The sequence below is a fragment of the Thunnus thynnus genome, chromosome 10, assembly GCF_963924715.1.
Source record: "Thunnus thynnus chromosome 10, fThuThy2.1, whole genome shotgun sequence".
NCBI classification, from domain to species: domain Eukaryota; kingdom Metazoa; phylum Chordata; class Actinopteri; order Scombriformes; family Scombridae; genus Thunnus; species Thunnus thynnus.
The window spans coordinates 630766-658265 of NC_089526.1; the positions used below are offsets into that span (position 1 = coordinate 630766).

Genomic DNA, 27500 nt, shown 5'->3' on the forward strand with positions numbered 1-27500 from the left:
TGTCTGTAACTGTCTGTCTGTAACTATCTGTCTGTAACTGTCTGTCTGTCTGTAACTGTCTGTACCTGTCTGTACTTGTCTGTAACTGTCTGTCTCTCAGGAGGCAATGTCAGTAGTGGGTCTGTCTGTAACTGTCTGTACCTGTCTGTAACTGTCTGTACTTGTCTGTAACTGTCTGTAACTGTCTGTCTCTCAGGAGGCAATGTCAGTAGTGGGTCTGTCTGTAACTGTCTGTAACTGTCTGTACTTGTCTGTAACTGTCTGTCTCTCTGGAGGCGATGTCAGTAGTTGGTCTGTCTGTAACTGTCTGTACCTGTCTGTAACTGTCTGTACTTGTCTGTAACTGTCTGTAACTGTCTGTCTCTCAGGAGGCGATGTCAGTAGTGGGTCTGTCTGTACCTGTCTGTAACTGTCTGTACCTGTCTGTAACTGTCTGTACTTGTCTGTAACTGTCTGTAACTGTCTGTCCCTCAGGAGGTGATGTCAGTAGTGGGTCTGTCTGTAACTGACTGTAACTGTCTGTAACTGTCTGTCCCTCAGGAGGCGATGTCAGTAGTGGGTCTGTCTGTACCTGTCTGTAACTGTCTGTCTCTCAGGAGGCGATGTCAGTAGTGGGTCTGTCTGTACCTGTCTGTAACTGTCTGTACTTGTCTGTAACTGTCTGTCTCTCTGGAGGTGATGTCAGTAGTTGGTCTGTCTGTAACTGTCTGTACTTGTCTGTAACTGTCTGTCTCTCAGGAGGCGATGTCAGTAGTTGGTCTGTCTGTAACTGTCTGTCTCTCAGGAGGCGATGTCAGTAGTTGGTCTGTCTGTACCTGTCTGTAACTGTCTGTACTTGTCTGTAACTGTCTGTCTCTCTGGAGGTGATGTCAGTAGTTGGTCTGTCTGTAACTGTCTGTACTTGTCTGTAACTGTCTGTCTCTCAGGAGGCGATGTCAGTAGTTGGTCTGTCTGTAACTGTCTGTCTCTCAGGAGGCGATGTCAGTAGTTGGTCTGTCTGTAACTGTCTGTACTTGTCTGTAACTGTCTGTCTCTCAGGAGGCGATGTCAGTAGTTGGTCTGTCTGCGGAGGATCAGCACTCAGTTCTTCAGCTGGTTGCAGGAATTCTTCATCTGGGAAACATCAGCTTCAGAGAGGAAAACAATTACGCTGTGGTCGAAAGTCAGGACTGTAAGTTACTACACAACACAATATAACTGACCTCTGGCTTCCTCTGCATAGCAACAGCAGCTGAGGATCATGGGTATTGTAGTATACGTCCACTAAACTGTCCGTGTCTCTCTGTCAGTCCTGGCGTTCCCGTCCTTCCTGCTGGGCATCTCTCAGGACGGCCTCTGCAGTAAACTCACCAGCAGGATTATGGACAGTAAGTGGGGCGGGAAGACCGAGTCCATCTCCGTCACCCTGAACACGGAGCAGGCCTGTTTCTCCAGAGACGCCCTGTCCAAAGCTCTCTACACTCGACTCTTCGACTTCCTCGTCGACGTCAGTCTGCAGCAACACGTCACATGTCACACTGTGATTCTAGACTTCAGTTTGTGTTTGTGATTGTTATTGTGTTTCTCTGTGTGTCAGTGTATAAATAAAGCTATGCAGAAGGACCAGGAGGACCTGAACATCGGCGTGCTCGACATCTACGGCTTTGAGATCTTCCAGGTAACGCATGCACACACAGACACACGCACACACATACACACACACTTGTTATTCTACACTTGTGAGGACCCTCAGTAAAAAGTCCCGCACAGACTCATCATTTAACATCATTAGACTCACGATAGACAGTTCTTTAAAAGATGATGAAAATTGATGCAGCAGAACCAGAGATATCGTCGGTTTATCTTGTCAAAACCTGGCGCCTACATTACCCACATTGCAACTGTACGGACTGTGCTATGTTATGCTAGTAGCAGCTAACGTAGCCTGGAGCTGCTAACCTCCAACAGACATGAGGGGCTACAGAGGTCCGTGGGAAGCCAGGTTAGTAACATGCATTGATGTTACATGAATGCATACAGATGGAGAGGAGCTCAGTGCATCATGGGAAGTCCCCCAGCAGTCTAGGCCTATAGCAGCATAACTAAGGGCTGATCCAAGGCGAGCCTGGTCGGCCCTAACTATAAGCTTTATCAAAAAGGAAAGTTTTAAGCCTACTCTTAAACATAGAGAGGGTGTCTGCACCCCGGACTGAATCTGGAAGATGGTTCCATAGAAGAGGAGCCTGATAGCTGAAGGCTCTGCCTCCCATTCTACTTTTAAAGACTGTAGGAACCACCAGTAAGCTGCATACTGGGAGCGCAGTGTTCTAGTGGGATAATACGGTACTATGAGCTCTTCAAGATATGATGGTGCCTGACCATTAAGGGCTTTGTAAGTTAGGAGAAGGATTTTAAATTCTATTCTAGATTTTACAGGAAGCCAATGCAGCGAAGCTAAAATGGGAGAAATGTGATCTCTTTTTCTAGTTTTAGTCAGAACACGTGCAGCTGCATTCTGGACCAGCTGGAGAGTCTTTAGAGACTTGTTAGTCACATGATCTGGATGCATGTTAGCATTAGTGCAGTAGGAATATTGCATATTTTTTCCTCCTGATGTTACTTTTGATACCAAACAGTTGTTGCACTGAGAGACATGTTGGTGTTTTTTTGTATGTTTTTAAAGGAAATAAACCCAAATCAGTGTGAACTCTGCCACCTGCAGGTGAGAGCAGGTACTGAGCTGGCCCTCTGTCATTGGCTGGTTGATGACATCAGTCTGTCATCCAGCCAATAGCAGATGGACCTTTTTCCACCTGCAGATGGCAGAGTTCACACACATCTGTTTTTTGGGGGATCGTTTCTCATTCAGATGAGTAGTTTTTCTGTTGGACATCTGACAATATTCACTGATTGACTGATCTGTTTGATTGATTTGTTTGATTGATCATATATAATCTGATTGTTGAATAACTTATGCTTTTTTTCTTTCAGAAAAATGGTTTTGAGCAGTTCTGCATCAACTTTGTCAACGAGAAGCTGCAGCAGATTTTCATCGAACTCACACTGAAGGCAGAACAGGTGACACACGATGACATCATCATATAATGACATCATATAATGACATCATATCTCTCTCCAGTGTTGTAACTTTACTGAGATCTGAATGTTGTTTCTGACACTGCAGGTGACTATTTAACAGACGGTCGGTTGATGTTGTTGGTTCTGCTCTAAAATATTTGTCTTCGTACGTCAAACTGGAAGTTTTCGGTCTCAATCTGCAACTCTTGCTTTTCTGTCCACCAGCTGTCCGATGGGGTACCTCAGGGCTCCATCTGTGGTCCTCTACTGTTGTTTCTATTTATTTACAGGTTTATTTAAAGAGGGCAGTGCACATTAATAAACATCATAGCCATCTGTAGTCCCTGACAGATGTTACAGAGTCATTGTTAAAAGAATATTGGTTTGATAGTTTTGATGGAGATGTTTTCTACCTTCAGATCACTCGGCTCAATTTTAACTAAATCTGTTATGCAGATTATACACAGCTGTACTTCATCTTATTGGGAATCTTTGTGAATCTCATGACTTGATTCAGAACATATTCTGATTGAAAACTGATTGTTGATTGAATGAATAGAATAAAACTGAATAAATAGAAAGTGGTTCTTCTCTCTTTACCAGCAGTCAAAAACCCAAATATATTCAGTTTACTGTCATATATGACAAAGACAAACATTAAATTATTTCCCTTGAGAAGCTGAAACCAGCAAATTTGGCATTTTTACACAAAAAATGACTTAAACATTTATTTGAATATGAAAATAATTGCAATTAATTTTCTGACAATTGACTAATCAATTAATTTACTAACCATTGGAGCTTTAACTCTGCAACTATTTGTAAATCTAGTTTGAAGAATTATTTGTAAAATTTTCATGTATTTATCACAGCTCCTATTTTGTAATGATCATATTCATGTATGTTAACCCCTTTTCTATTTTAATGTTTGTTCATGTCTTTTATTTATTTTTTATCAGTTTGTTAATGTTCCTGTTGCTGAGTTTTCACTGTGACGGTTTTCAGTCTACATTATGTACTTATGTACATTATGTATGTGGTTATTTGCTGGTTTTAAATTGTGTTTTTATCATTTTTATTACTTTACATATGTGTCTACGTCTCTGTGACTGTCGGCTGCAGTTTGTTTGCTCTGTCATCAGAAATGCTTCAGAATAAAAATATTTTTCTGAATCTGACGGTGTTGCGTCTCTGCAGGAGGAGTACGTTCAGGAGGGAATCAAATGGACGCCCATCGAGTACTTCAACAACAAGGTGGTCTGTGACCTCATCGAGTCCAAACTGGTGAGTCGTCCAATCAGAGAGAGTAGTGTTGTATCAAATTGTTGCAGAAAAAGGTACCAGAGCAAAAAACTCTCTCTTGAAAATAAAAAGGGAGTCAGAGGTCCAAGCAGCAAAGTGTTCTTTAATGCCGGCAAAAAAAAGGGGAGCAATCAGCACTTTACAACGAACCAAATCGCTCCAAAGGTTTTTTCTTTGGGGCATTGTTTTTATGCCCTTGGGTCGGCATAGGTCACACCTTATCATCCACCCTCCCTAATTTTTGACCAATTATTATGTATCTTTTATCTCCGTCACTCGTTGTTGGTCAAAACTCTTCAAAACAGGTTTTGAGGTGTTTGAGGATATGTACTGGCATATTCAATTCTACCTGATTATATCCAATTTTTATATAAGTATTGGGAATCATTTTACACCATTATTGCCAAGTTGTCTTCTGGCCTTTTATTTTTTTATAAGTTATTCTAGTCATTTTACACCCTTATTTCTTGATCTCTTCCAGAGAGTATGTTTGAAAGGTGAAGACTTTAGCAGACCCAAGCAAAGTGACATGTAATACAAACACACTCAAATTTCTCCAGTGTATGATTATGATTCTTCTACCGTGCCTCTATACGTACAGTGTGATTAAATATGGTTCATGAGATTATAACTACACCAATACAAATTGTATCACACTAGCCCTTATTGCTTATAAACTTATAAAATCAATCTGCATAGCTTAATATTGTCTTTAAGCACACCAATGACTTTTAATGAAAATACACCACAGTAGATCTGTTCTTGTTAGCAACTCCATGAATGAAAATGAGACTGAAGGGTGGAATCAGTTTTAAGTGTAGCAGCTGACTGAAATACAATAAAAATCTGCTGAAATTATGAACAGAAACAAACTTTGAACAGTTCAATTAATAGTTTTGTTTTGTAGTTGATTTGAACTAAAACTCAAACTGTGACGTTGAAATTTGTTTGGAAATGAATCTGTTACTTTTTCTTCTTCAGTTTATTCTGATGTTGTTTCTGTTGTGTCAGTTTTCTGTTTATAGAGCTGAAGATCTTTGTTCCTGTCAGACATTTATTAACTAACGAAGAAGAGAAAAGTTTCTCTATAAACATAATTTTTCTGTCTCTGTCTCTCTTGGGATCATTTCCCAGAATCCTCCTGGGGTTATGAGCATCCTGGACGACGTGTGCGCTACGATGCACGCTAAAGGTGAGGGGGCGGACCAGACGCTGCTGCAGAAGCTGCAGGGACAGATCGGATCACACGAACACTTCAGCAGCTGGAACAGAGGATTCATCATCCACCACTACGCTGGGAAGGTACTCGATACACCTGTCTACCTGTCCAGGTGTTCACCTGTCTGTCTGTCAGATGTTCATTAACTGTACCTGTCTACCTGTCCAGGTGTTCACCTGTCTGTCTGTCAGATGTTTATTAACTGTACCTGTCTACCTGTCCAGGTGTCGTATGATGTCAGTGGTTTCTGTGAGAGAAACAGAGACGTGTTGTTTAATGACATCATTGAGCTGATGCAGAGCAGCGAATTGTAAGTACTCTGTGTGTGTGTGTGTGTGTGTGTGTGTGTGTGTGTTGGGGGGGGGGGCGGGCACCGTGGTCAGTCCGTGATGACCTCATAGTGACTGTCTCTGGTGTGTTTGTGGTCAGTCCGTTCATCAGAGCTCTGTTTCCTGAGAACCTGGAGGCTGAGAAGAGAGGACGTCCGAGCACCGCCAGCAGCAAGATCAAGGTGAGAGAGAAAAAATGGAAACAAATCTTTATTTATCTTTATTTACACAATATGTACTGTACTGTATATGTACTGTACAAAAACATAATGCATCTTTTTTACTATCTGTATAAATCTGTAAACATTCTTTTACATTAGCATATGTCCAAATATGTGTACCTCATCTGCCACAGTAGGACAGCATCCCTGAACATAACTCCAGATGAAGCACAGCACATATAAAAACAACAAATGTTGCTTTACAATCAAATAAAAACACACACACACTTAAATCACTGGGTTAAAATTTAACCCAGTTTGGATCAATATAGCACTGACACATTACTGGGTTAATGTTGTTCTGACCCAGTTTTAGTCTTATTTTTTATTTGACTGTTGGGTTATTTACTCAAACTAAAGCCTTGATTGTTGATAACTTGTGTATCTGTTGAATGTCATGAATCTGCACATCCACACTTATTCTGAGCTGTAAGTAAGAACATTTCTGTGCACATATTAGTGAATGAGGCCCATTGTCTGATAAAGACTGAGACATACAGGACAGTAAAAACATTTAAAAAACGCTTTAATACTTCAGTATATTTGCTTAATACTGAATATAGACGTTACCGTCCTCCTCCACCAATAAATGAAGAGAAAGATTATCAACCTGATGACAAGTAATGTTTGGAAGAATGTTTATTCCATCGGCAACAAGGTGTTTTAAAGCAGGTTCACAGTGTTCCCAGTGTTTCCAGTGTGTCTATAACCAGCAGTCAGGTGTCCATAGTAACAGTGAAAGAGGTTTTCCTCGCTGTAATCATTCCTCCTGTTCATACTGGATATTAAAAGATCCTTCAAATGTGCTTTCAATGGAAGTGATGGAGGCCAAAATCCAAGCTTATATTCATAAGCTTCTATTCAGCTTCAGCAGTCTGAGTTAGTCATATCAAGTGGATATCTGACACATTTACAGTCTTTTTAGCATCAAATTCCCTCTTTGTGTTTCCTCAGACAGTGTTTCCCTGTTGAGCTGCAGGTGGAAGTATAGTAACAAAAAGAGGAACTTTGGCACTAAAAAGACTGTAACGTTGAAAGATATCTTCTTGATTTGACTCATTTGGACGCTGAAGCTTCATATTAGCTTCAGACTGTGGATTTTGTCCTCCATCACTTCCATTGTAAGGTCATTATGAAGGGATCTTCTAATGGTCAGTATGAACAGGAGGAATGATTACAGCGAGAAAAACAGCTTTAATGTTCATTTGATGACTGACTGTTGGTTTAAGACTCACTTGGAAAAATCATGAACTCGTCCTTTAATGTCAAGTAAATGAGATAAATTGGGAGATTCTTGTCTCCAAAACTGTGCACCACCAGTACTCCGTAATCAGTGGAATCAGTAGTAATAAGTAATCAGTAGTCGTGTAAGAAAGTAGCCTGTATGTATCTCTCAGGATAAGCAGACATAAAACTGACAGCAACAGTCATCCTGTAACTTCAGCTCTCTGCATGTTGCTCCATGATTTGTAACAGCTAACGTCGCCCCCTGCTGGTGAACTGCCTGTGTGGCATTTGGATTGTTTTTAATGCCTGACTACACAGATATTGGACCCTGGACAACATGATGTGGGGGGGGTGGGGGGGGCTATCACTGCAGAAAATAAATGAAACTTTAAAACCAAATAAGTACATAAGAACAAACAGCAAGTTTATACAGTATATATTGATTCTTAGCAAAAAAAAAGCTTTACAGTTTGAGTTGTTAATGAGCTGAACATTTCTCAGTGGAAGTGTAACGATCTGCTGTGAATTAGGTCAAACTGAACCCTTCAAGCTCTCGGACACTCACACAGCTGTAACGTACAACAGGTCAGCAGGTAAACCTGCCCCCCCTTCCTCCCCCTCCCCCTTTAGAAACAAGCCAACAGTCTGGTCCAGACCCTGATGAAGTGCACCCCCCACTACATCCGCTGCATCAAACCCAATGAAACCAAACGTCCTCGGGACTGGGAGGAGAACCGGGTCAAACATCAGGTGGAGTACCTGGGCCTTCGTGAGAACATCCGGGTCCGTCGGGCGGGATACGCCTACCGCCGAGCCTTCAACAAGTTCCTGCACAGGTCAGAGGTCAAACAGGGTCACAGCCAGTACAGTGCACCGCTGCTTCCAACATGGTGATGGTAATAATCGTGTGCTGCAGGTACGCCATCCTGACCAAGGAGACGTGGCCACGCTGGAGGGGCGAGGAGCGTAAGGGAGTCCTCCACCTCCTCAACTCTGTCAACATGGACCAAGACCAGTTCCAGCTGGGCAAGACCAAAGTCTTCATCAAAGCTCCAGAGTCGGTACGAAACACTCACACACAGAAAGTGCAGTTCAGGAAATGTTCTACTAAGCTGTTAGCTTTCAAAGGAAAGTTTCCTTTAACATCAGTGTTCCTGAAGCAGAACCTCAGGACTCCTGGATCAGACCTTAGGGTTCTGTTCTGGTCCTCTGGTTTAAATGTTTCTGTGCTCCCTCCTCTGTTGCTGTCTTTATGTGCGTGGTCTCGATGTTATCTTCCTCTCTGCAGCTCTTCTTGTTGGAGGAGATGAGGGAGAGGAAGTACAACGGTTACGCTCGGGTCATCCAGAAGGCGTGGCGCAAACACATCGCTGTCCGCAAGTATGTCAAGATGAGGGAGGAAGGTGAGAACATCTTCATCGTTATAATGATCAGTGGGTTAAGAAAGCATCACATTAAACTTGTGTCGGATGTTACTAAGTGATTTTCTGTTACTTCCAGCGTCGGACGTCCTGCTGAACAAGAAGGAGCGCCGCAGAAACAGCCTCAACAGGAACTTTGTGGGCGACTACATTGGGACAGACAACCATCCAGAGATCCGACAGTTTGTTGGCCGCAGAGAGAAGATTGAATTTGCTGACGTCGTTGTGAAATACGACCGCAGATTCAGGGTAAGAGAAACCACAGACCCACAGCAGATCAGAATGATGCAGTGTCCTGTTTCATGCAGTCACGCCCAGCTTTCCTCCTCCAGGTTGTTTAAAACCAAAGTGAAACCGTGCTAGAACCTGTTACAGCTAGCTTATGTGATTATCTTGGCGAGGACAAGCTTCAATCCAGTTAAATCCAAGTCTCTGGGACTGTTTAAGGGTAGAGCTTTGTCTCTGGATAGCACCCCAATCCCATCTATCTTAAAGAAACCAGTCGAGACAGTATCTTGGAAAGCAATATAGCTGCTGTTCAGTCACCCATCCAGGAACTGGAGGCCAAAGAGAGGCTTACCTGCAAGTTTTAAGCCTGAATATACCAACATGACCTCCTCCCTTCAGTCCTCTGGTCTCTTCTGGTTTATGAGGTACCATCACCAGCTGTGGAGTTGATGGAAGATTAGCAGCTATCTACGCAGGTGGTTGGGTCTCCCTTTCACCTTCAGTGGTGTACGTCTCTGCAGGGTCTGCAGTTGGCTGTAGCTCTGGCTCTCTGTCTGACTGTCTGACTGTCTGTCTGTCTGTCTCACCACCACAGACCGTGAAGCGTGACCTCATCCTGACCCCGAAGTTCCTGTACCTGATTGGTCGAGAGAAGGTGAAGCAGGGTCCAGATAAAGGTCAGATCCGAGAGGTTCTCAAGAGGAAGATCGAGCTCAACAAGATCCAGTCTGTTTCTCTGAGGTACACCACTAAAACCAGAGCTAGAACCCAGTCCAGAAGTAGAACCAGAACTACAACTGGAGGTGGAACTAAAATTAAAACTAGAATCAGAACTAGAACGATAACTGGGACTAGAAGTAGATCAAGGACCATGACCAGAACTACAATGAAGGCCAGAGCTAGAGCTAGAACAAGAACTTAAACTAGAACAAGAACCACAAGTAGAACTACCACCAGGCCAGAACTACATCGAGAATCAGGATGAGAACTTAAACTATGACCACGGCCAGAAATAAGTGTGGAACTAAAACTAGAACCAGAGCCAGAACTAGAACGAGAACTAGAACCAGGACTAAAACTAGAACCAGAGCCAGAACTAGAACGAGAACTAGAACCAGGGCTAAAACTAGAACCAGAGCCAGAACTAGAACAAGAACTAGAACCAGGACTAAAACTAGAACCAGAGCCAGAACTAGAACGAGAATTAGAACCAGGACTAAAACTAGAACCAGGGCCAGAACTCTATTTGAAACAAAAAAACAAGACCCAGACCAGAACCAGACCTATCATGAACATCTGCTCATCACTGAATCATCTTTCTCTTCATCTTTATACTCACAGATAACATTACTTTGTCTCTCTCTATGTACCTGTCTGTCTACCTGTCTGTCTGTCTACCTGTCTCTCTGTCTACCTGTCTCTCTGTCTACCTGTCTGTCTGTCTACCTGTCTCTCTGTCTACCTGTCTCTTTCTGTCTGTAGCACTCTGCAGGACGACTTCTTCATCATCCATGAGGAAGAGTACGACAGCGTTCTCCAGAGTGTCTTTAAAACCGAGTTCCTCAGTCTGCTGGTGAAACGTTATCAGGACAAAACTCAGAAGAAGCTGCCGCTCAAATTTAACAACCTGTCAGTACTCAAACACATCATGTCTCATCTTTATTATCACCTGTTTCTCTACGACACCCAGTGAAACTACACACTCTCATCTTACGTCTCCAGCTTTAATATAACTTATATTTAACAGTTTTAGTTTGTTCTGCTTGAATATGAAAACATACAAACACTGTCCTTCTCTAAACCAGTGTCTTGGTGTATGTTTACATTAAGCTCACATTAAAACCCTGTAACTGTCACAAACAAAGCCTCGACACGTCACACAGGTATCAGCTGTGTATGATTACATCTATTGGCATAAAGGTTTGTAAAGACATTCATGGTTCCCAGATGTTTTTACTTCAGTGATCGCCAGACTTTTCATCTAGCGCTACCATCTGGTCAAAATTAATGTCTCCAATACTTTGGTTTATGTACAAATGTGACATGAATATGAAACGTATCCTCTGTCTCTGCCCTCCTCTCTGTCCAGTCTGGAGTTTAAGGTGAAGAAAGGTGGCTGGGGTCCGTTCAGCTCTGCAGGATCCAGACAGATCCAGTTCCAGATGGGTCAAGGGGATGAGGCGGTCCTGAAGCCCAGTGGAAAGGTCTTGCAGGTCTCGATTGGAGCGGGTCTGCCCAAAAACTCCAGTAAGTTCTGACAAGACTCAGTTATTATGAATCCCACCACAGCTTCCTGTCTGCTGCTCCTCACTTCTTGTCTGCTTTTAGGACCAACCAGGACGGACAAGCGCAAGAGCCGCTACATGGGCAACCAGGCTCCGCCCATCGGCCAGTACAGCTCAGGTACCGGTAAAAAACAACCTCCAGGTGTGAGGACGCCACCTGCTAAGTGGAACAGTTTGTGATGTTTGTTTTGTCTCTCAGCTCCTCACCCCAGAGGGGGCGGAGCTCCCAGAGGAGGCGCCCCCTCCTCCAGAGGGACCAGGCTAAGGCAGCAGTCCAGCATGGAGCAGCCCAGTCTGCCCCGCTTCCAGAGCCAGCATCGCCCCGACAACCGGCCCCCCCAGCATCACGACATGGGCTTCATGGACGTCCCTGAGCAGGGCGCAGCAGGGTGAGGATGCTCGGACCACACCAGTAGAACCAGTAGAACCAGGACCATCAGTACAGCCAGTAGCAGCAAAATAACCAGTATAACCAGAATACTCAGTCTTCTAATCAGTCTTCTAATCCCTGCTCCTTGCCTGCAGGCTGCAGCGGCGGCGGTCGAAGGAGGTGAAGCCGCTTCCTGGAGCAGGTCGACCCAAACCGGCTCCCAAACCGAAGCCTCGGTCTCCTCAGTGCAAAGCTCTGTACGCCTACGACGCCCAGGACACCGATGAGCTCAGCTTCAACACCGATGACGTCATCGAGATACTCACTGAAGGTACCACTGACAATACTGTTATTACTGCTGTTGGTACTTTTGCAAATATTGCAAGTACAACTACTCCTATTAATACTACTGTTACTAGTGATGTAATTGCTACTGTAACTACTGCTATTACTACAACTGCTACTACTACTGTTAATACTATTACTGCTATTACAACTTCTAGTACTGCTACTTCTACTGTTACCGGTGATCCTACTGTAGCTACTGCTGTTAATACTACTACTGCTACTTCTACTGTTAGCACCTCTGTTTCTACGAGCACTACGGCTGCTGTAACTGATACAACTACTAGAACTGCTGCTACTACTACTGTAACTACTGCTGGTACTACTGTAACTACTGCTGGTACTACTGTAACTACTGCTGGTACTACTGTAACTACTGTAACTACTGCTGCTACTACTGTTGTTACTACAACTGGTATTAGTACTGTTTTACTGCTACTACTACTGTTAGTACTTTTGTTATCACAAATACTACTGCTGTTATTAAGGCTTTCAGTGCTACTGTTACTGATACTACGATCAATCAGTCTCTTTCGAAATCACTGACAGCGTACTAAAGGGACAGTTCATATAATTTACTGACTCTGAAAGGGGAATCGGAGTCCTCGCATGTCCTCTCAGAGTCCGAGTCCTCGTATGTCCTCTCAGAGTCCGAGTCCTCGTATGTCCTCTCAGAGTCCGAGTCCTCGTATGTCCTCTGAGTCAGACTCATCCTTAGTCTGTGTTTGTGTCTACAGATCCGTCCGGTTGGTGGTTTGGCCGGCTGCGGGGCAGAGAGGGGATGTTCCCTGGAAACTATGTGGAGAAGATCTAGACCTGCTCTCTGGGGTCAAAGGTCACTGTCCTGCTGTTCCAGTTGGGGTCAGAGGTTACAAGAACTTTCCACACATCAGCTGAGCGGAAACAGCTGATTACTGAATATTCATTAAAAACATTTTGTTTGAGTCAGTGATGGCTGTCAGCCAACCAAAGCTGCAGCATCATCATCCCCAGAGGTCAAAGGTCAGAGTCTAGTGCTCCTACCTGCTGACTGCTGGACTGAAAGTGTCTCAGTAACACAGGTGTACCGTCAGGTGAAACGTCCCCGTGTGACTTCAGTCTCTGATCATCTCTGATGGTTTTAAAGCAGCATTTCGATCAAATTTTACATCAGTGTTACCACGGAAACCTGAAAAGAATATCAGTGTAGCCTGTCAGCGCCCCCCCCAGGCTGCAGGGTTCATTACAGCCTCAACAGGAGAGAGTCAGTCTGAACAAACAGTCTGCCAACATGATTAAAGGTGTTCAACCATCGGCAGTGTTGAGATGAACAGAAACTAAACGTCACACTGGAGCTTTAAAATAAACACAATCCGCAGGTGTAACTCTCTGATGAAAATATTAAATAAGATTAAATATAAAGTCAAATATAAAAATAAAATGAAATATAAATTTACTGCTTAAACATCATTTTTGCAATGATTTTAGAAAAAACTAAATAATTTTCAGTCCAGAGTTTGTGTGTTTTATAAGATTTCTGCTGTTTTATAAATGTCTGTATGAAATGAACATGAATGTTTTAGCTCAGAGGATCATCCAGCTGACCCTGGAACAGCCAATAAACTGACAATTCAGTACAAACCTGTCTGAGTACCTGAGTCACACAAACAAGGTGAGATTTATAAGATTTCTGTTTATTTAACTGTTTGGACTGTTGGTCAGAAAAAACAATACATTTGAAGATGTTACCTTTGACATTTTATAGACTAATAATTATTAAATTAATCAAGAAACTAACTGGCATATTATTAATCAATAATGAAAATCATCATTAGTTACAGCCTCTTTTTAAATGATCTCATTTGTGAGTCAAGAATTATCTAAAAAATTATGAATCTACAATAATTTGTTTATCAAACTGTTGATTTTTTTTAGTGTCATGAAATGAATGTGACATTTCTCATCTGAATGAAACTACAGGACACTACATTACCCAGAATCCTTTTCCTCTGGAGGGTCGTGCTGCCTTCAAATGCCGGTGGAAATGTGGCTTTTTTTCATAAAGTCTGATTCTTACATGTTAATGTTTCTACACTGTATATGTTTATTATGGTTACTGGTAGAAAAAAGGAGATTTCAAGGTTAAATATAAGCAGAAAAAAATTTATTGTGTTGTGATTTTAAAGTCAGCAGTCAAGAATAAGACTGTTCCTGTTATTAGTTATCACCTGTTTTAAACTAAAAATCTCAGAAAATGCTGACTTCACTTTCAAAATAGAAAATATTTTGATTTTTTTTTTTAATTTCTGACAACAAATGTTATTTCATTCTTGTCTTTCTCATGTAAAATTACATTTTTTTAATCGAAATATTACCACTTTTTCTCACAAACTTGAGTATTCACAAATATTTAAAAAAATTCTAAAATGTATTAGAACTTACTGTAAAAAAATATGATTTTACTTTTTAAATATTACAACTGTTTTCTCATAAAATTATGACTATTGAAATATTTTGTTTCGTAAAAATACGACTTTGAAGGGAAATAATAGTAATATAATAGTAATAGTAATATTTTGAGAACACAGTTGCCCTAAAACTCTCTTACTGTACAGCACAGGTTTATGTGTACTGTTTGATAATAATATTAATAGCAACAATAATAAACTGTATTTATAGCTATAACATCTTTCACAAACAAATTGCAGCTCCAAGTATTTTCCAAAATAAAAATTGAAACAGACAAATCAATCAATGTATTTTAATTTTCCTCCATTTTTATTTTAAATTAACTAAAGCAGCATCTCACTGCCTTCTGCTCAGTGTAACTAAGTAGATTTACTCAAGTACTGTACTTAGTACAGTTTTGAGGTACTTGTACTTTACTCGAGTATTTCCATATGATGCTACTTTATACTTCCACTCCACTACATTTCAGAGGGAAATATTGTACTTTCTACATTTCAGAGGGAAATATTGTACTTTCTACTCCACTACATTTATTTAACAGCTTTAGTTACTTTATATAAAACTAGCTCCACATCCAGCAGCTACGACTGCAAACAATTTCCGACCTTTACACGGGACCGTGAACGCCTCATGACCTTTTACCCACCACAGTAACGAGAGTCATGCGTTCAGGTTCACGGTAACGTGTGTGACACAGTCCGCTGCTCGGTGAGCGGGCAGCTTTCACACCCCGTAGACTGTCACCGTTTACCGGACCCGTTAACGGGTTGGAGGAGCAGCTAGCGGGTTAGCTAACAGCTAACAGCTAACAGGAGATGGAGGAGTTTCTGTTGAGCTGCCGCCAAGCCGTGCAGGTAACACACACACACACACACACACACACATATATATACATCACACATATCACACACACACACACACACACACACACACACACACACTCTGACAGGATGTGTGTGTGTGTGTGTGTGTGTGTGTGTGTGTGTGTGTTTAGCTGGGTGAGTTAGCGTAACCGTCCGTTAGCCTGTTAGCTCAGGCAGTTAACAGTCATCATGTCGGACGGACGGTTAAGCTAGGCTTAATTCAACTGCAGGACTTCCGGTCAGTTACACCTTCCAAAATGAACTTCCGGTCAGTGAACAACATGAAATGTTTTCAACTTGTCAGAAAGAAAAAACTGATGATAAACAAAGTTTAAAAAAGTGAAATAATAAGATAAAATGAGAAACATTTTATAAGTAAGTATAAATGGAGCCATCGCTTCCAACAATGCAACATTTATTTAATCAGTTTCAGGTTTTAATTTAGATTTCTGATGGACTTCAGACGTTTGGACAAATTAATGGAACACAAAACAGTCAAGACTGAAAAGTTTGTACCTGTCCATTTAAGATGAAATTATACTTTTTAAGTTTAGTGCAAAAGATGCTCACTAATAAAATAAATATATACAATAAATCAATTAAAAACCCTACACACTAAAATCACCGTTAAACTTTGACCCAGTTTGGGTCGATACAGCACCGACACAATACTGTGTTAATGTTGTTCTGAGCCAGTTTCAGTGTTATTTTTTTATCTTCCTGTTGGGTTATTTACCAAAACTAAAGCTTTATTATCTACTCTACTCTTTAAACTGACATGTCACAGTGTGTTATTGATTGTTAATAACTTATATCTGCTGAATATCATTTGCACATCGTTTTTTTTTACAAGAAACAAAACATCTGTGACAGTTTTATCTAAAGCTTGTTGTGTAACACTGATTCACAGTAACAGACTGATAAAGTTAACCTGATGTTGTTGTTGCTGTATTGATCCAAACTGGGTAAAAACTTTAACACAGTATTTTTTAGTGTCTAAGGAAAAAATATTTAAAAATTAATTGTATATTAACTAAATATTATAAGAACTTATTAAGTAGTATCTTTTTTATCCTGGTTTCAGTGGAGAGTTGTATGTTTTTCTGCGACACACTGAACACGTAGTTGAGGTTTTTAGAAATAACTTTGATCCACATCATCAGTTTCAGTGTGCAGATGTTTGGTTGTGTTAGTCAGACCTCTCAGTTGTGTGTCCTGGTCTTCTTCCTCCAGGCGAGCATGGACCAGGCTGAACCAGGGTTCCATGTGGTTCTGGGGAACGAGGCCTGCGATCTGGACTCCATGGTGTCTGCTCTGGCCTTTGCCTATTTCCTGTCCAAGGTGAGCCACTGTCCAATAAGCTGTCAGCACTCGTCCACTCGTCCACAGCTGTAAGATGTGTCGTGTTTCTCTCCGTCAGACGGCTCACAGCAAGACGCTCATTGTCCCGCTGCTGAACATCCGGCAGGCAGACTTGGTTCTGCGGTCAGATAACGTTTTCCTGCTGCGGCAGACCGGTTTCTCTCCAGACCTCCTGCTGTTCAGGGACCAGCTGGACCTGCAAGCCCTGCAGCGAGCTGGCCGCCTGCGCCTGACGCTGGTCGACCACAATGTCCTGCCCAGGTAGACACAAACACCTGACAGGTAGACACAAACACCCGACAGGTAGACACAAACACCCGACAGGTAGACACAAACAAACACCCGACAGGTAGACGCAAACAAACACCCGACAGGTAGACGCAAACAAACACCCGACAGGTAGACACAAACACCCGACAGGTAGACACAAACAAACACCCGACAGGTAGACACAAACAAACACCCGACAGGTAGACACAAACAAACACCTGACAGGTAGACACAAACACCTGACAGGTAGACACAAACAAACACCCGACAGGTAGACACAAACACCCGACAGGTAGACACAAACAAACACCCGACAGGTAGACACAAACAAACACCCGACAGGTAGACACAAACACCCGACAGGTAGACACAAACACCCGACAGGTAGACACAAACAAACACCCGACAGGTAGACACAAACACCCGACAGGTAGACACAAACACCCGACAGGTAGACACAAACAAACACCCGACAGGTAGACACAAACAAACACCCGACAGGTAGACGCAAACAAACACCCGACAGGTAGACGCAAACAAACACCTGACAGGTAGACACAAACAAACACCCGACAGGTAGACGCAAACAAACACCTGACAGGTAGACACAAACAAACACCTGACAGGTAGACACAAACACCCGACAGGTAGACACCCGACAGGTTGACACAAACACCAGACAGGTAGACACAAACACCCGACAGGTAGACACAAACAAACACCTGACAGGTAGACACAAACACCCGACAGGTAGACACCCGACAGGTAGACACAAACACCCGACAGGTAGACACAAACAAACACCTGACAGGTAGACACAAACAAACACCCGACAGGTAGACACAAACAAACACCTGACAGGTAGACACAAACAAACACCTGACAGGTAGACACAAACACCTGACAGGTAGACACAAACAAACACCTGACAGGTAGACACAAACACCTGACAGGTAGACACAAACAAACACCTGACAGGTAGACACAAACAAACACCTGACAGGTAGACACAAACAAACACCTGACAGGTAGACACAAACACCTGACAGGTAGACACAAACAAACACCCGACAGGTAGACACAAACAAACACCTGACAGGTAGACACAAACAAACACCTGACAGGTAGACACAAACACCTGACAGGTAGACACAAACAAACACCTGACAGGTAGACACAAACACCTGACAGGTAGACACAAACAAACACCCGACAGGTAGACACAAACACCTGACAGGTAGACACAAACAAACACCTGACAGGTAGACACAAACACCCGACAGGTAGACACAAACAAACACCTGACAGGTAGACACAAACACCTGACAGGTAGACACAAACACCCAACAGGTAGACACAAACAAACACCTGACAGGTAGACACAAACACCTGACAGGTAGACACAAACAAACACCTGACAGGTAGACACAAACAAACACCCAACAGGTAGACACAAACAAACACCTGACAGGTAGACACAAACACCTGACAGGTAGACACAAACAAACACCTGACAGGTAGACACAAACACCTGACAGGTAGACACAAACACCCAACAGGTAGACACAAACAAACACCTGACAGGTAGACACAAACACCTGACAGGTAGACACAAACAAACACCCGACAGGTAGACACAAACAAACACCTGACAGGTAGACATCTCTCCTGCAGTTCAGACAGAGACCTGGAGGGGGCGGTGGTGGAGGTGATTGACCATCGCCAGCAGGAGAGAGAGCCCTCCCCCGCCTGCCCTGTTACCGTGGAGATGGTGGGATCCTGCGCCACCTTGATAACAGAACGCATCATCCAGAAAGCTCCAGAGATCCTGGACCAGCAGCTCGCTCAGCTGCTCTACGGTAACAATCACATTACTGATATTTATCAGTCTTTATTGATTTCCTGTGGAAGGTATTGATGAGTGATCGGTGTGATCGGTGTCTGATCGTGTTTAGCAACGATCCTGCTGGACTGCGTCAACATGGCTCCTGCAGCAGGGAAGGTGACGCCTAAAGACAGTCAGTACGCTGCAGCGCTGGAGGCTCGATTCCCCGCTCTGCCACCGCGGGGCGCTCTCTTCCAGGCGCTGCAGAACGCCAAGTTCGATGTCTCAGGTGAGTCTGAGGTTGGACTCACCTGAAACCTGAGGAGGAAGTCAGACAGGATGTGGACATTTGTTATTTGTTGCAGTATTCAGAAGTACTTATGGTAGCATTTGAACATTTATTTAAATTTTTAAAGTATTTCTGCAGAAATTAAATATTTGACAATGACGAGTGAATCAGTTTATGATGACAAGAATAAAACACAAACATTATCAGAGGATAACTGATACCTGAAATACCTGAATACAGTATTTTGAAGGTATATTTTGGAGTATTGTGAAGTATTAACTGCAGTATTTTGAAGGTATATTTTGGAGTATTGTGAAGTATTAACTGCAGTATTTTGAAGGTATATTTTGGAGTATTGTGAAGTATTAACCGCAGTATTTTGTCCTCAGGTCTGAACACGGAGCAGATGTTGTTGAAGGACATGAAAGCTGTTTCAGGAAGTTTAAGTCTCGCCATCTCTGTTCTCTACATCACACTGGAGGTACTACACACTACTACACACTACTACACTGTACTACACACTACTACACTGTACTACACACTGTACTGTATACTGTACTCAGCAGAGACTTGGACTGGACTAACTGGAGACTTGAAGGTAAACAGTTGAGGAGATTTGTGACTTTGAATATTGAAAAACGCTGCACAGACATATTGAACGTGTCTGACATGAATAATTAATAACATAACAGAGAGACAACGTCTCCGTAACCTGATGCAAACTTTCAGTTGCAGCTGCTGAAGAATAAAATGCAGGAAACTCTAAATTCAGATGAGAAGCGTTTCATTAAAAATGAGTTGGTCTGTACAGATAAATGAGTAGTTTTTAGTTTATACAGATAAATGAGTAGTTTTCCGTCCTCTCAGTAAATCACACAGATCACTTGTGTCGGCTGTCTTAATGCTTCTAGTTATTAAAAAGGTCTTTTTTGTTTTTGTAAAATATTAAAGTGTACTATTGATGTGTTTTCACTCGTCTGTTGCACTAATGAGGTTTTAGAAATAACAGATTGTTGATGTCATGCGACCTGTTTTAAACGAGAGCGGCCGCCGCTGCAGGACGAATCTGTGATTTAAAAATATCTAAAAAATGTGTTTGTGAGCTCCAACAGCTTAATGATGACTGATCTCAGCTGCTGGAGATGTTAAAACGAAGTTCATGTGCTTCATATCATCCTCAGATTAAAACAGATTAAACTGGTTAGTGAAGGTCTGTGAGTCACCGGCTGTTTTTATATTTTGCCTTCAGCACTTTGGATTTAAGCTTAAAATGTTTTCTGTCCGTCATGGCGGCCTGTTGCCCGTCTGCACAAACTGACCTTCATCATATTCATAACAAACTACCAGAGTCAGATGTTCTCATCTTCCTCTTCTATAAACGTCATGTGTTTGTGTTACACTGTGAAACACACCAGCAGGTGAACATGTGACTGAGCGCCGCCTTCAAACTGAACTGAACCGTTTAAAACGTTAAACACGGCGAGTCAAAGAACCAATAAAAACAACGTAAAATCAACTTCAGTCAAACTGTTTCTTCTTTTAGAGGAAATCAGTTTTAATCAGTTTGCTGCCTGATCAATAAAGTTTAAAACACCGAGTTTCATTTAATGTGACGCAGAGATTAAAACTCTGTTTCTATTAAAAAATAGTATTTGGTTTGAATTCGGCCATTGTTCTGCTGTAATCTGACTGCTCGGCTGTAATCTGACTGTATTACTGTAATCTGACTGTATTACTGTAATCTGACTGTACAGCTGTAATCTGACTGTATTACTGTAATCTGACTGTACTGCTGTAATCTGACTGTATTACTGTAATCTGACTGTACTACTGTAATCTGACTGTACTACTGTAATCTGACTGTACTACTGTAATCTGACTGTATTACTGTAATCTGACTGTTCTACTGTAATCTGACTGTATTACTGTAATCTGACTGTATTACTGTAATCTGACTGTACAGCTGTAATCTGACTGTTCTACTGTAATCTGACTGTATTACTGTAATCTGACTGTACTGCTGTAATCTGACTGTATTACTGTAATCTGACTGTACAGCTGTAATCTGACTGTACAGCTGTAATCTGACTGTTCTACTGTAATCTGACTGTATTACTGTAATCTGACTGTACTGCTGAGACTTGACTTGGACCAAAAGACTTAAAAACAGCTGACTGCTGCAGAGGGTCTGAGCTGTGAACACCTGACCGTCCCTGCAGTCTGGCCAATCAGCTGATGAGCTGCAGGGACCTGGTCCTGACAGCAGGCGGAGACAGAGACTGTTTTACCCAGTGTTCTGTCTCACAGGCGGAGATCCTTCTCAGGCTGCTGCTGTGGGTCATTTTGAGGAGATATGAATAAGTCAGCAATAGAAATGATTCAGTAACAGTTTAAATTCTAAGAGTCATTGATCAGCTGCTGTTGGTGCTTTTCCTGATCTGCTGTATTACAACAACAACCGACTGTTTACTGTCAGATCAGCTGACCAATCAATAAACAGATTGGATCAAAGGGGTGTTTCCGTCCGTTAAAACACTTCCGCATAGGAGACACCTGTGTTTCCTCGTTTCCTCGTCTCCTCCGGGAGCCTCCTCTCTCCTCTCTCCTCTCTCCTCTCTCCTCTCTCCTCGTCTCCTCCGGGAGCCTCCTCTCTCCTCTCTCCTCTCTCCTCTCTCCTCTCTCCTCTCTCCTCTCTCCTCGTCTCCTCCGGGAGCCTCCTCTCTCCTCTCTCCTCTCTCCTCTCTCCTCTCTCCTCTCTCCTCTCTCCTCTCTCCTCGTCTCCTCGTGTCCTCCAGGTGCAGTTAAAGGATGGGTTGATCCTCCATGATGGCGGCGGGAGGTCGGTTTCCGGGTCACGGAGGAGCGAGGATGCGAGGAAGCATAGAAGTAGCATAATGAAAAGCAGCCTGTGTTTGCATTTGGTCCAGAGGCATTCTGGGTAATGTTGGAGATGTCTAACTGCTGTGTGTGTGTGTGTGTCAGGAGTTCCTGCAGAGGGCGGAGCTGGAGGCGGAGCTCTCAGACTTCTGTCAGAAGTTGGGGTTTGAGTTGCTGCTGCTGATGACCATCTCCTTCACTGAGACCAAAGAGCCAATCAGAGAGCTCGCTGTGTTCAGCCACAGCGCCGCCTGCAGGGAGCAGGTACCCTCACTGCTGCTGTTACCACGGTTACCACATTCTGGCATTCTGCTTGTTGTGTGTGTGTTTCAGTTGTCATGACAACCCATCTGTCCTCTCTCTTGCCGCAGATGTGCCAGTACCTGGAGCGAGCTCGTAACCCCGCCCTCAACCTCTGTCCAATCAGCAGCCCCCATCCTCACATCGCAGCGTATCAGCAAGGTGAAGACGAGTCGATCCGTCACGCCGCCGCCTGATAAACAAACCAAACAGACGTCAAATTAAATGTTTGTATCGAGTCAGAAGCTCCGAGCAGGAAATCAGCTGGAACTGCAAAAATCACACACATAGAAGACATTTCATTAAAGGAGGTTCCCAGTGTTCCCAGTGTTCCCAGTGTTCCCAGTGTGTGTTAAACCAGCAGTCAGGTGTCTGTAATCATTCCTCCTGTTCATACTGGATATTAAAAGATCCTTCAAATGTGTTTTAATGGAAGTGATGGAGGATAAAATCCACAGTGTGTCCACACAGTCATTTAAAGTCTGTGTGAAGCTTCTATTCAGCTTCATCAGTCTGAGTTAGTCATATCAAGTGGATATCTGACACATTTACAGTCTTTTTAGCATCAAATTCCCTCTTTGTGTTTCCTCGGACAGTGTTTCCCTGTTGAGCTGCAGGTGGAAGTATAGTAACAAAAAGAGGAACTTTGGCACTAAAAAGACTGTAACGTTGAAAGATATCTACTTGATTTGACTCATTTGGACGCTGAAGCTTCATATTAGCTTCAGACTGTGGATTTAGTCCTCCATCACTTCCATTGTAAGGTCATTATGAAGGGATCTTCTAATGGTCAGTATGAACAGGAGGAATGATTACAGCAAGAAACACAGCTTTAATGTTCATTTGATGACTGACTGATGGTTGAAGACAGAGTTTATTGTGAACTCGTCCTGCTGTTTGTCAGTTAAAGCTGCAACAAGAAGTCGATCAACAGAAAATTAATCAGCAATCATTTTGATCACTGAACTGATTCATTAAGTCTTATTTGCTGTTTCTCTTGTATATGACAGTAAATATTAGTTACTGTTGACTCTCAGAAACTAAACTAACAGTTTATCAGAGCTGTGATTCCATCGGGCGCGTCTGCGTCTCGTTCTAGTCGCTGGCGCCTGCGATCCCGCCTGATGCGTCTCAGACATACACGTCATAATAAAACACTCTGATCCTGCATCAACGTGACGTTACGACCGGCGGCGCCGGGCCAGACGTCAGCCGGTCACCATGGACGACCAGGTTGGAAGTGGAACATCACAAGATTTTATGACACTGCTGTTGCCATGACAACGCCGTCCCCGGCTTCCTCTACAGGTAGAAGCGTCGCTCTCTCGTCTCTGCCGCCGCCGCAAAACGCTTCACTTCTGGAAGGACGCCATGCAGCCGCTCGGTGGAATCAAGACATAACAATTATCTTTATTATCAATATTCACATTGAAGAAGCTGAAAAAATGATTCAAAATGATTAATAGATGATCAAAATAGTTGCTGATTAGTTTAATAGTCGGCAGCTAATCAATTAATCTGAGCGTTACATTTTATAGACTACAGATTGATCGGGAAAGTAATCGTCTCACCGATCAATAAATCAAACATTCTGATTAGAAGGGTGTTGCTGTCCAGCTGTAGCTCCTCGTCTCCTCAGAGACACATTGATCGGATCGTTGATGATGGCGGTGATTGATTAGCGCGTCTCATCGTCTGTCTTTCTGTTTTTATTAAATCTGTCTTTAAGGAAACACGTTGGCGTCTCGTAAGAAGCTCCTCCCCATCGTTAAAGACTTCCTGAGGGATCGGGACGGAGACGGTCGCCTGGGAGACGGTCGCCTGGGAGACGTGGAGGAGGAGGAGGAGGAGGAGTCTCAGGTGCCTCCGACCCCGATGAACAGTCTGGTGGAAGGTTGTCCGCTGGACGACGGGCTGCCGTGCATCAGCGCTCAGGATCTGGAGGAGAAGTTCAGCAAGATGGCTGAAAGAGGAGGGGACTGACCTCTGACCTTCACCTGTCAATCATCCTGATGGCGCGGCGGCGGACCGTCACTCTGTCGGACGGAGAGAGAGCCGAAGAGAAATCAGTTTTTAATCAGATTGATTCTTGTCCCAACAGGCCGAATGGATCCAGTTTGAGCTTCATGTCCATCAGGATGGACCGACCACATGATCACATGACATCACTTCCTGCTGTGAGAATATAAACAACCAAACATGTTTCATTCAACACGTATGACGAAGATCAGCTGAGACAGAAACCGCTTCAGTTTAATTAAATGTGTGTTTGCAGCCGTTAATCAACACTGATCTGACATGTGACCTGAGAGACTCAACACTTCCTGTACATGTTTCACAATAAAGGTACGACGGTCACATGACACTTCAGTCCCACAAATATTTTCTGGTTCTATTGAAGCATCACGACGGATGAAAGAAAGTTCTGGTAGTTCGAGATAAAGAGTTTGAATATTTAAAGTAAAAGAATGTTTAAATATTTTAAAGAAAAGTTGTATAGAAATATTAATCTGGAAACGTTTCAACTTTTCTCTCAAAATCTCTTTTTTTTTCTTCGATGTGGCTCTAAAACTCTGCCGTGACATCACATCCTTTTTCAGGTGAGAGCGGGTAAATTTCATTGGATGCAAACATCATGTGACCGTCTCTTTTTAAGGAAGGAAGAGATTCTGCTTTTATTGTGAAATAGAAGGAGGAAGTGATGAGTTGCAGCAACAGGAAGTTACAACAAACAGAAAAAACGGTGAGAAAACAGGGTGAAGGTTTCTTTTCTTCTGCGTGGCAGCTGCAGGTTTGATGCAGCGGCTCTCAACCTGCCGACCTTTGACCCCAAAACACCTGAAACATGAAGTCAGCTGCTGCCTCCAACATCAGACAAACATTTGGTGTTCTTTGTCATGCTGCTTTACATTTACTGCATGTTGATACGCAGCCTGCAGCCTGATCACAGTGCACTTACTACTACTACTACTACTACTACTAATAATAATAATAATATTAATAATACATTTTATTTTCAGGGTACTTTTTAAAGGACCAGTGTGCAGGATTTAGTGACATCTAGCGATTCTTAATTTCAGTTGATTAAACATTAATGAAAACATTCTTCTGTTCTGTTAGTTGCTGCTAAATTCAACAGACTGGTCCTTTAAGACACTAACAGATGATTTACAGAAAGGTACGAACTAAAAACATAAAACATGATGTTTAACTCCTGTTAACAAATCTGTTAAAAATGATAAAAACGATATTTGAATAATTTCCCTCCAGGATCATCAGAGCTGCTGCTTCGTTTCAGGATCAAACAAAACGACTTTAATCAGTTTAAACCAAAATATGAACGAATGAAGATTCGAGAGACGTTTGAGACAATCAGCAGGTTTTTTTTTATTAAGTTAAACTGAACTGATGGAAAATCAATAAAGTGTTTGAAAACTGAAGATTGTTGGAAAGTTTTCTGTTTGAATCAAAAACATCCAAAAGAATTGAAGTTTGTCCTGAAGGTGGCGCTACAGGAAAGGTCAAAGGTCACCGAGGACTCTGAGGATGGTAATAATTATGTTTATGTAAATAATTAAAGGAATAGTTCAGCAGATTTATCCAACAGTTGATTTTGGGAAAATTATGACTCAATAATATCAAATGTTGATGAAACATTTTGGCTTCTGCGTAAAAAATTGAGATACAGAGTCAAATGTTTGACCTTATAATTAAAATTGAAGAGGAACTCTTTTAAATTTTTGAGTTTTTAGAGGAAAATTCTGAGCTATGAAATATCATGAAACACTGAGTCAAACCTCTCAGATATTAAATAAAATATAAGTTTAACATGTTTGACTTTAAGTTAACATTCTGAAATATTAAATAAAAGTATAAAGTCCTAATTCTGAGATGCAAACTTTGACCTTTTGAGACATTAAATTAACTTTTAAAGTTGATATCTTGATATTAAATCCATCAAACACAATCCATAGTTTTAGTCAGTTTAACATATGAGCCACTGAGTAATGTCTTTATTTTTTAAGAAGTTGTGACTTTTGTTAAACTCTTCATGTGTTAAAGTGGTGGGCATTTGGACCCAGAGGACACCCAGCTCTTTTCCTGCTTTAAATAGCCTCAGCAGCTGATTGGTTAATATTAATAAAGTCAGAGTGAAGCTGATCCGCTGCTTCACCTGTCTGCACAGACCAGGTGAGTTTTGACCAATGACGCGGCTCAGAAATGCAGCCGAACCTGTCGGGCAGAGAGAGAGAGAGAGTGAGGCGGGCGAGTCCCATCGACTCAGAGTGGGAACTCCCACAGAGAGAGGAGGAAGGAGGAAGATGAAGCTGTGACATCGACACACACACACACACACACCGACGTCCAGCAGCTCACACATGCTGGTCAGAACACGCCGTGACATCACTCTGACATCATGAGCTCCCCCACCGAGCACACGGACAGGTACGTTAAATATTTAAAACTCTGTGTGTGTGTGTGTGTGTGTGTGTGTGTGTGTATATATGTATATGTGTGTGTGTGTGTGTGTGTGTGTGTGTGTGTACTGGTTTCCTGAAAAACTCTCAGAAAGGGGAAGTTGTTTTTTTTTGCAGTTTTCTGCTGCTGAAACTCGTTCCTCCAGACGGTCAGTGAAGGGGTCTCTGGTGTGTTCACTGTTCGATGTTTCAGTGTTTTCTGATCAGCAGGAAGTGATGTCAGCTGACCTCCTGTCTGCTGTGGCTCCTCAGGTGTGTCCAGGTGTTCATGATGTGGTTTTAAAGCTGGTAGATTTTTCCTCTTTAAACAGACATTTAACTAAAACCAGGAAAACGTTCAGAATCTCCGCTCCGATTCTCAGATTTCATTGACCTTTTCGGTTCCTCGCGGTTCTTGTCAGACAGGAAACTGTTTCAGTGACTCAATTTAAGATGAGATTGAAGACTCAAGTCTCTGATGCTGTTCCACCTGGGACAAACTCAAGAACCCTGGATGTTATTCCAGCATTCATGAAACCTCTTCAAGTACCCTGGAGAACCCCTGAGACCCTTCCAAGAACCCTGGAGTCTTTTCAGGCACTCATGAACCTCCTTATTCACTCCAGGAAACACTTCAGGCAGTACTGGAACTTGTTCAAGAACATTTGGAACCTCCTATTAAAAAGGAACTTCCTAAAGAAACCTAAAACCTCCTCAAGCACCCCTCAGCCCCTCCGAAGAATCCTGGAATCTTCCTCAAACAAGGATCCTCATTGAGTCCCTGGAGCTGCCTAAAAACCCTTTA

At 42.6% G+C, this 27500-nt stretch overlaps 3 protein-coding genes across 3 annotated transcripts in view; all 3 read left to right on the forward strand.

The window, feature by feature from the left end:
- The window catches only part of myo1eb (myosin IEb), a 22580-nt gene extending 8927 nt beyond the window's left edge, over positions 1-13653 (forward strand). Inside the window, exons 9-27 of the mRNA XM_067600246.1 lie at positions 1039-1171; positions 1290-1486; positions 1577-1657; positions 2971-3057; positions 4255-4341; positions 5494-5661; positions 5803-5888; positions 6008-6089; positions 7986-8191; positions 8272-8416; positions 8644-8758; positions 8856-9025; positions 9600-9745; positions 10487-10633; positions 11094-11251; positions 11333-11407; positions 11489-11678; positions 11815-11990; positions 12742-13653. Coding sequence (XP_067456347.1) covers positions 1039-1171; positions 1290-1486; positions 1577-1657; positions 2971-3057; positions 4255-4341; positions 5494-5661; positions 5803-5888; positions 6008-6089; positions 7986-8191; positions 8272-8416; positions 8644-8758; positions 8856-9025; positions 9600-9745; positions 10487-10633; positions 11094-11251; positions 11333-11407; positions 11489-11678; positions 11815-11990; positions 12742-12818 — 2526 coding nt within the window. The 3' untranslated portion in view covers positions 12819-13653. The remainder of the gene's footprint in view (positions 1-1038; positions 1172-1289; positions 1487-1576; positions 1658-2970; positions 3058-4254; positions 4342-5493; positions 5662-5802; positions 5889-6007; positions 6090-7985; positions 8192-8271; positions 8417-8643; positions 8759-8855; positions 9026-9599; positions 9746-10486; positions 10634-11093; positions 11252-11332; positions 11408-11488; positions 11679-11814; positions 11991-12741) is intronic.
- A 1431-nt stretch (positions 13654-15084) lies between these two features.
- On the forward strand, positions 15085-25678 carry prune (prune exopolyphosphatase). The gene is made up of 9 exons (XM_067600248.1): positions 15085-15306; positions 16549-16656; positions 16736-16938; positions 18622-18806; positions 18903-19061; positions 19451-19542; positions 22044-22202; positions 22310-22400; positions 23968-25678. The coding sequence occupies exons 1-9, from the start codon at positions 15268-15270 to the stop codon at positions 24219-24221; spliced, it is 1290 nt and encodes a 429-aa protein (XP_067456349.1). The 5' UTR covers positions 15085-15267; the 3' UTR covers positions 24222-25678.
- A 706-nt stretch (positions 25679-26384) lies between these two features.
- bnipl (BCL2 interacting protein like) overlaps positions 26385-27500 on the forward strand; it is a 12771-nt gene continuing 11655 nt past the window's right edge. The window contains exon 1 of the mRNA XM_067600249.1: positions 26385-26684. Coding sequence (XP_067456350.1) covers positions 26656-26684 — 29 coding nt within the window. The 5' untranslated portion in view covers positions 26385-26655. The remainder of the gene's footprint in view (positions 26685-27500) is intronic.

Excerpts from the sequence above, each read along its gene's own strand:
- prune (XM_067600248.1), top strand. The coding sequence starts at position 15,268 with ATGGAGGAGTTTCTGTTGAGCTGCCGCCAAGCCGTGCAG. Across the intron at positions 19,543-22,043 it reads TTCTCTACATCACACTGGAG|GAGTTCCTGCAGAGGGCGGA; the intron begins GTACTACACACT and ends TGTGTGTGTCAG. Across the intron at positions 22,203-22,309 it reads GCGCCGCCTGCAGGGAGCAG|ATGTGCCAGTACCTGGAGCG; the intron begins GTACCCTCACTG and ends CTCTTGCCGCAG.